Raw genomic sequence first — 9,530 nt, forward strand, 5'->3', positions numbered from 1 at the left:
TCTATTGCCTAGGCTGCAGTGCAGTGGTGCTATCTTGGCTCACTGCAGCCTCCACCTCTAGGTTCAAGCGATTCTCCTGCCTCAGCCTCCCAAGTAGCTGGGATTACAGGCGTGTACCACCATGCCCAGCTAATAATTTTTGTATTTTTAGTAGAGACGGAGTTGGCCAGGCTGATCTCAAACTCCCAACCTCAGGTGATCCACCCACCTTAGCCTTCCAGAGTGCTGAGATTATAGGTGTGAGCCACCGTGGCCAGCCACAAGTACATACTTCTTAGAAAAATGAATATTAGAAGAGATTTTCTTATAGGAAGTAGAAATTAAGAGTGTTCAGTCTCACTGACAAGTATTACCATGTGTTCTACTGCATAGCATCTTGTATAGACAATTTATTTATATTTTTGCAGTGCTGCGTAATTATGTAATAGTGCTATAGTTGATGAAGGAGGAGTAGAAGAAGTGTAGAAGCAGGAAAGAAGCATCTGCATGATAATAATGCTGGAGATGGTGGATCTCCTTCCCCACATTGCTAGAATCTGCAATAGAATCTCCTGTAGGCCTTTCTTCACTTTAAAGCCCCAAACAGCAGGTCAGCATTCATACAGTGGTTATTTCACCTGATGTACTTGTGCACATACAGCCGTGCAAAATGAAAAATGTAGATGAATATGTGGCCAAGGTTTGATTTTTGATAATGGAGACTTCCATAATGAAGAAGGGATATTATACCCTTTGTTGATACCCAGCTGCTGCACGTTATAGCCAGTAATGGAGATAGCAGTTGTAGATTATTGGAGGCCATTTTCTTCAACTGGTGGGTATGTTAGTAAATGCTGGACCACTATGAAAAGTAAACATAACAAACTTAAAACTGTATGTAAAAATATATTAGAAGAACTATGTTACAGATACAATCTGTAGAAAAAATGAATATTAATGCCCATATTTGAATGAAAGGTATAGTTGAGTTATTTTTATTTGTTTTGTTTCATTAACTATAGTAGAGTTTTTGGGGATATGTGTGGGAAATGTGGTTTTAAAAATTAAATAATTGCAAAAACATTTATTGTATTTGGTACCATTTATTGAAAAAATACTTTTAAAAGTGCTTTTTAGTGTAAAGAGATTATATTGATGTTCTTGCCTTTGAAAAAATAAGTCTCTTTAGTGTGGTTAGGAATACTAGTTTTCCTTATTTTATTCAGACAGATGTTGATCATACAGGTAAAATCTTGTGAATGTAAGCTTTGTAGAGTTTAATAGGGTGACAGAACCCTATTTTTATATTTTACTTGTGGACCTCAGTTTTTTTTGTTTGTTTTATTTTGTTTTTGAGACGGGATATCACTGTTGCCCTAAAGTGCAGTGGTGTGATCTTGGCTCACTGCAACCACCACTTCCCAGGCTCAAGCTGTCCTTCCACCTCAGTCTCCTGAGTAGCTGAGACTACAGGCATGAGCCATCACACCTGGCTAATTTTTGTATTTTTTGTAGAGACAGGGTTTTGCCATGTTGTCCAGGCTGGTCTCGAATTCCTGAGCTCATGTGATCCACCTGCCTTGGCCCCCCAGAGTGATGGGATTACAGGCATGAGCCACCACTCCTGGCTAAACCTTAGTTTCTAAAAGTGGAAATACTACTTTGTAGAGCTATTTGAAGGATTAAATGAATCAGTTGTTAAAAGTATCTACTGGAGAGCCTTATACAGAGTAGTCAGTCAGTTATTTCTTAAACAAATTTAAAATATAATATGCTTGAAATACTGAAGTACCAGAATAATTTGGGTAAGCTAAGTTTTGCTATTTGCATTGACATAGAACTTGGTTGTTATTTTTTGCTTTTTTTTTTTTCTTTGATTTTAACAGTGTTGGATGATGAAGATAGCAACAATATCACAGTAGGATCCTTAGTTACAGTGTTGGTTAAGTTGACAAGGCAAACAATGGCTGTAAGTAGTCTATCTGTATTTTTATGCTTCAAGAGTTCTGTATCAAAGCTTTTATATTTTATTTCTCTCATTCTCAAAGTCAAAACTGTTGTAATACCAAGAATTTTGCAGTTTCTGTTAACTCTTTTAAAATTTTAAATTAATTTTTATGAAACAGTTTTCACATACACTAAAAAAACCTGGAAAAATAATCCTTTGTGTGATAGTTCAATTCTCTGTAAAATGTAACCACAACAAAGTAATGTGGATATAGCTTTTTTTTTTTTTTTTTTGAGATGGAGTCTAGCCCCGTTGCCCAGGCTAGAGTGCAGTGGCATGATCTTGGCTCCCTGCAACTTCCACCTCCCAAGTTTAAGCGATTCTCCTGCCTCAGCCTCCTGAGTAGCTGGGATTACAGGCACCCGCCACTATGCCTAGATAATTTTTGTATTTTTAGTAGAGACGGGTTTCACTGTGTTGGCCAGGCTAGTCTTGAACTCCTGACCTTGTGATCCGCCCACTTTGGCCTCCCAAAGTTCTGGGATTACAATGGTGAGCCACCGTGCCTGGTCATTGTTATAGTTCTTAAGCTATGAGGTGCTATACAGAAGTTGTTACTGATGAGAATTTTATCACCTATTCCTTTTTAGTCAGTTCTATAGATAATTGACTTTTATTTTTTATTTCAAAATTTAAGAATTACAAACAAAATAACTTTCTTTTTCCTGATAATGTGAAAAATTTATGATGTCTGGAAAAAATTTAAGCAATGCACAAAAGTATAGGAAGAAATTAAAATTACCTAAAATCCCACGATTTTGAGATGATTCCTTTTGAGGCTTATTCTGTATGTAGCCTAATAGCATGTATACCTGTAGAACTAAATGATGTTGTTGTCATGGATCCCTTCTCTCCCTCATATTCGTTTCTTTTTGTTTGTTTGTTTTGGAGACAGAGTTTAATTCTTGTTTCCCAGGCTGGAGTGCAATGGCATGATCTTGGCTCACTGCAGCCTCCACCTCCTGGGTTCAAGCAATTTTCCTGCCTCAGCCTCCCGAGTAGCTGGGATGACAGGCATGTGACACCATGCCTGACTAATTTTTGTGTTTTTAGTAGACACAGGGTTTCACCATGTTGACCAGGCTGGTTTCGAACCCCTGACCTTGGGTGATCCACCTGCCTCAGCCTCGAAACACCTGGGATTACAGGTGTGAGCTACTGTGCCCTGCCCCTCTGTTTCATTTTCTTTAAGAAAACCCCTTCTCAGCCTCAGGTGAACAGAATGCGTGATCTTGTTGTGTATCTTCTCCTGTCTTTCTTCATGCTCATATTTACCATCTGGATCTTTACAGTGCATATGTGCATATATGCACTTAAATGTAGGTTGGTACTTGTCTCATGCTTTTGTGTTTAATCCAGTACAATCATTTTGCCTATATTTCCTTTTTCTTTTCTTTTCTTTTTTCTTTCTTTTCTTCTTTTCTTTTCTGAGATGGAGTCTAGCTCTGTTGCCCAGGCTGGAGTGCAGTGGCTCAATCTTGGCTCACTGCAATCTCTGCCTCCCAGGTTCGAGGAATTCTCCTGCCTCAGCCTCCCAAGTCGCTGGGATTATAGGCACACACTACCATGCCCAGCTAATTTTTGTATTTTTAATAGAGATGGGGTTTCAAAATTTGGCCAGGCTGGCCTGAACTCGTGACCTCAGGTGATCCATCCACCTCGGTCTCCCAAAGTGCTGGGGTTACAGGCATGAGCCACTGAGCCTGGCTTGTTTAATTTTTTTTGTTGAAACACGGTCTCACTGTGCCACCCAGGCTTGAGTGCAGTGACGTCTCGGCTCACTGCAGCATCTGCCTCCTAGGCTCAAACCATTCTCTCACCTCAGCCTCCTGAGTAGCTGGGACCACAGGTGTGCACCACCACATCCAGCTAATTTTTTGTATTTTTAGTAGAGATGGGTTTTGCCATGTTGTCCACGCTTATCTTGAACTCCTGGCCTTAAGTGATACGCCCGCCTCAGCCTCCCAAAGTGCTGAGATTACAGGAATGAGCCACTGTACCTGGCCTAATTACTGTAATTATTTAATAGAGATGGGGGTCTCTGTAGGTTGCCCAGCTGGTCTTGAACTTCTAGGCTCAAGGGATCCTCCTGCCTTGGCCTCTCAAACTGCTGGAATTATAGGTGTGAGCCACCATGCCTGGCTCTGTTTCTATTACATTTTCTCCTGAGTCAGCTGGTAGAGACTGTAGTATTTTGATGCAATTTATTCAACTAGTGGTAGATTTCAGCCTCTTGCTCTGAGGTCTTCAAGCATCTGCCAGAAATATATGCTACATTTATATCCCGTGCCTAAAACTACTGGTAGGAAAGTCATATGTATTTTTTTCTTGTAGAGATGGGGGTCTCACTGTGTTGGCCAGGTTGGTCTGGAACTTCTGACCTCAAGTGATCCTCCCATCTCAGCCCACCCCCCTCATCTCATCTGTTGGGATTACAGATGTGAACTACCAAGCATGACCTGAAAATCTTATTTTGTAGTAGGATATATTGAATCAAAGATGTTGGTTTTATTATAGCAAGTGATAAGGAAGCATTTGTTGTGGACTGTGAGTGAGAGAGGTACCTTCTGGGAGAATATGAACTGAAACCAATGCTAGAATTGGGTTTAGAATCCAAATCTAGACTACCCGTATCCTTTGGACTTCCCAGACTGGAAAATGAGCAAAAATTTGATCTTGAGCTATTGACATTTCTGGAGTGATTGGTAGAAAAAAGAATGGAACTGCTCTGGAATAAAGAAAAGAATCAGGCCGGGTGCGGTGGCTCAAGCCTGTAATCCCAGCACTTTGGGAGGCCGAGATGGGTGGATCACGAGGTCAAGAGATCGAGACCATCCTGGTCAACATGGTGAAACCCCGTCTCTACTAAAAATACAAAAAATTAGCTGGGCATGGTGGCGCGTGCCTGTAATCCCAGCTACTGAGGAGGCTGAGGCAGGAGAATTGCCTGAACCCAGGAGGCGGAGGTTGCGGTGAGACGAGATCACGCCATTGCATTCCAGCCTGGGCAACAAGAGTGAAACTCCGTCTCAAAAAAAAAAAAAAAAAGAAAAGAATCGTTTTTAATCTTCCCATTCTTGCATGGACTGTACATTGGAGTAATCGAGAATCAGAACCCAGCTAATAAGTGAAAGGAGGAAATTATAGAATTAGACTAGGGATTAGGAACCTTTTTCTTTAAAGGTCCAGATAGTAAATATTTTAGGTTTTATAAATCATACAATGTTTGTAGCAACTACTGAACTTACAAATGGGTGTGGTCATGTTGCAGAAAAGCTTTGATTTTGAAAGTAGGTGGCAGGGCAGGTAGTGGCACAGCTACTTGGGAAGCTGAGGTGGGAGGATCCTTTGAGCTGAGGAGTTCAAGACCAACCTGGCTAGGATAATGAGCCCGCTGTCTTAAAAAAAAAAAAAAAAAAAAGGCAAGTGGTATGGACCATTCAGAGTTGACTCCTGAATTAGGCTCTCTTTATTGTATAGAGCCTAACAATTATAACTGTTTTTACTTGTTAGCTTTAATAATCCTAGGGAGTTTATTAAACATAGCCTATATGTCATCTTTTAATATAGATGCTTACTGGGATTTAAATCCTAAATTTATAGATTCTGTACTGATTCTAAATGAATTAAACAGTTGGTGGTGGATATAGCTTTAGGATATGTAGATTTTCTTGGTGATTTTTTTTTTTTTTTTTTTTAATAGATGTGGGGTGTCGCTATGTTGCCCATGTTAGTCTCAAACTCCTGGGCTCAAGTGATCCTCCTGCTTTGGCCTCCCAAAGTGCTGAGATCATAGGCATGAGCCACTGTGCCCCACCTGTGAGGATTCAGTTCTTAGTCGCAGGTCCAATGAACAGTATCACTGACAATAGTGAATAAACTAATACAAGTCTCAGTGTTTTGTTGTTGTTGTTATTTCGCATATCACACTGACATATTGTCAAGGTTTTAATGCAGAAAATAATGTAATGTACTCATAACATTAAAATATTCATGTTTACTTGCTATTAGAATAAAAGTGAAACTTTAAACAAATACTTTTACTGTATGTATCCTTATTGCATTTGTAAATTAGAGTAGACCGTACTTTTCAAAACATGTTTAAGACAGATGTGAGATACTTTAGAAGGTATCTGCCTGCATATGCACACATTCATAAGCTAGCAATTACTAAATGTCTCCTCATCCTTCCTCAATTGTAGCCAGTTAAAAATACTTACTAAAGTACATTTCGAAAGATTGCTTTGTTTGTCTGAATGATAAGTATAGGTTGACAGATGTTGTATTTCTCTTCTTGCTACCCCCAGGAAGTATTTGAAAAGGAGCAGTCCATCTGTGCTGCAGAGGAACAGCCAGCAGAAGATGGGGTAAAAACTTGGGTTTTCTGAACCTACCTTTCCTAATGAGAGAAATATTTTATTTACTTCTCCAATTGGAAGAGTAATTCAGTTTAGCTATTTGACCTTCAATTGAATCTATTGCTATAACTTATGAGTATGACGTGTTATGATTCACAGCAGACTGAAGCTAACAAGAACAGGACAAAAGGAGGATGGCAACAGAAGAGTAAAGGACCCAAGAAAACTACTAAATCAAAAAAAAAGAAACCTTTAAAAAAAAAACCTACACCTGTGCCATTACCACAGTCAAAGCAACAGAAACAAAAGCAGGCAAATGGGGTTGTCGGGAATGTAAGTTTATTATTATTGTTATCATTATTGACCTAAAATATGCATACACTAAAATATTCAAGTCTTATGTGTACAGCTTCAAAAGTTTTACATAGTTATACACCTATAATACCCTAGAAAGCTCCCTTGTGCCCCTCTCAGTAAATGAGCCCTCCACCCATCTTCCCATCCCTCCACCTCCCACATTTCTGTCTGTAATCACCATAGATTAGCTTTGCCTCTTCTTAAAGGTTATATAAGTGTAATATTTTATGTATGGCTGCTTTCATTCAGCATTATTTCCATGGTAATCCCTCTGTATTGTTTGTAGCAGTAGTTCATTCTCTTTCTCTCTCTCTCTTTCTGTGTGTGTGTGTGTGTGTGTGTGTGTGTGTGTAGTATTTCATTATTTGAATATACCACATTTATCTGTTCTGTGGTTGTTGGACATTTGGGTTGTTTGTAGTTCCTACCTAATATGAATAAAGGATGCTATGCTTATTCTTATGTATGGCATTTTTGTGGATAGTCATTCTCCACCTAGCAGTGGAATTGCTGGGTTATAAAATAGGTGCATGCTTAACTCATTAAAAGAGCGTGTTTTCCAAAGTTACACCATTTTGTGCTCCTACCTACAATGTCTGAGAGTCTTTTGTTCTACATACTCACCAATACTTGGTTTTACCAGTCTTTTCTTTTAACCATTTGGTAGATCTGTAATGATAACTCTTTGTATCATTTTTATTTGTATTTACCTGATGGCTAATGATGTTGAACACCTTTTCATGTGCCTGCTGGGCATTTGGATAACTTCTTTTTCTACTGGGTTGTTTGTCTTCTACTAAATTTGTAGGAATTCTGTATATATTCTAGATAGGAGTCCTTATGTTTTTACTCTCATAATGGTAGATTTTAGTGGTTCTTATTGAGGTCAATTTCATTAGTCTCTTCATCAGTGAGGTCATCTTTCATCAATGGCTAATGATTCTATGTCTTAAAAACTAAGACATCCTGCCTGCTCCAAGATCATGGTGGTATTTTTCTCTTTTCTTCTGAAAACATTATTATGTTATTTGATAAACCTATCTTGAATTAACTTTTCATGAATGGAACAAGGTAGGGGATATGAACCACTTACTCCAGCACCGTTCATTGAAAAGGTCACTCTTTCCTCAGTTAATTGTAATGGCACTTAGTTGTAAAACAGAAGATACTCTATATGATGTGTAGGTCTGTTTATGGACTCTCTAGTTCATTCTATTGATATTTGCCTATTCTTATGCCAGTGCCATACAGTTTTAATTATTGTAGCTTTATGTTAAGTCTTAAAATACGGTAATGTAAGTACTCCAACTCTTTATTTTACTGATTAAAATTTTCTTAACTACTTTAATTCCTTTACGTTTCCTGCCAATTTTTGGAATAAACTTAATGATTCCCACCCCTCCCCCCCCAAAAAAAACCAAAAGCTGCTGAAATTCACATTGGTATTCCATTGACTCCATGGTTCAATCTGGGGAGAATTGACATGTTAACATTACTGAGTCTTGTTATTCATGATTGTGGTTTATCTTAATTAATTTGGATCTTCCCTAATTTTTCTCAGCAGTGTTTTGTAATTTCCAGTGACAGAGGTATGGCACATCTTTTGTTAGATTTACTCCTGTGTATTTGATGCTTTCTGTTATTACTGTAAATGACATTAAAATTTTTATTATTCAGTGTTTGTTGGTGGTGTATAGAACTAGTTGTTTCTAAATATGACCTTATATCAAGGAGTCTTAATGAATTGCCAATGATTCTAACCATTTGTAGATATTTTAATAAAGATTTTCTGCATATACAATATTGCCATCTGTGAATAAAGACAGTTTTACTTTTTTCTTATTTAATCTTTATGCCCTTTCTTTCTTCCTTCTGTCTCACTGTGCTGGCTAGAACTTTCAGTGTAATGTTGATTCAGAGTGATGACGGTAGAAACCTTCTCTTCTTTTTGGTCTTAGGAAGAAGCATATATTATTTTACTACTAAATGTGATGTTAGGTGTAAGCGTTTTGTAACTATTCTTTGTCAGGTTAAGGAACTGTTGTCCTTGTATTTCCAGTTTGCTGAGAATTTTCATCACGAGCAGATAGTGAATTTTATTAAAGGGTTTTTTTTTTGTTTTTTTCTTTTACTTTTTTCTTTTCTGTTGAATTAGATTGATGGATTTAAAAAATTTGGAACCATCCTTGCATTCCTGGAACAAATATCATTTGGTCATATCTTAGTATCCTTTTTTATATTTATCTGGATTTGATAATAGTTTCTTCGGATTCTTACATCTATTTTGAAGAGCAAGTATTGGTTTGTCTTTTTTGTAATATCTTTGTCAGGTTTTGTGTCAGATTTATGCTGGTATTGTTAATCAAGCTAGGAAGTATTTCCTTTTTTTCTCAGAAGAGTTTGTATAGGCTTGGGTTTGTTTCTTTAGTCTGTGGAATAATTCTCTAGGGAATGGAGTTTTTTAAGGGAGCTTATTTGTGGAGTTTATTTCTTTAACATATATTCTGCATTTTTCTTATTGATTTTAGCAAATTGTATTTTTTGCAAGAAATTTGTCTGTATCCTCTTAATTATTAAATTTGTTGGCGTAAAATTATTCATAATTTTAATGTCTGTTGGATATAGTTACACCTCTTTTCTTCCTAATATTGGTAATTTTTATTGTTCTTGATCATTCTTGCCTAGGGGTTTAATCAATTTTATTAACCTTTTCAAAGAACCAACTTTTGGTTTTAAGTTTCTTTTTTCTGTATCTCTTACTGCTTGCTTGCTTTCTCTTTCTATCTTTCTCTTTCTTTTCTTTCTTTCTTTTTTTCTTTCTTTCCTCT

At 37.5% G+C, this 9,530-nt stretch overlaps 1 protein-coding gene across 1 annotated transcript in view; it reads left to right on the forward strand.

Moving 5' to 3' along the window:
- SEC63 (SEC63 homolog, protein translocation regulator) overlaps nt 1–9,530 on the forward strand; it is an 81,373-nt gene that overhangs the window by 52,413 nt on the left and 19,430 nt on the right. The window contains exons 13-15 of the mRNA XM_037743943.1: nt 1,736–1,948; nt 6,295–6,354; nt 6,505–6,678. Of these exons, the coding sequence (XP_037599871.1) occupies nt 1,736–1,948; nt 6,295–6,354; nt 6,505–6,678 (447 nt within the window). The remainder of the gene's footprint in view (nt 1–1,735; nt 1,949–6,294; nt 6,355–6,504; nt 6,679–9,530) is intronic.

The sequence above is a fragment of the Cebus imitator genome, unplaced genomic scaffold (assembly GCF_001604975.1).
Source record: "Cebus imitator isolate Cc_AM_T3 unplaced genomic scaffold, Cebus_imitator-1.0 Scaffold160, whole genome shotgun sequence".
NCBI lineage: Eukaryota > Metazoa > Chordata > Mammalia > Primates > Cebidae > Cebus > Cebus imitator.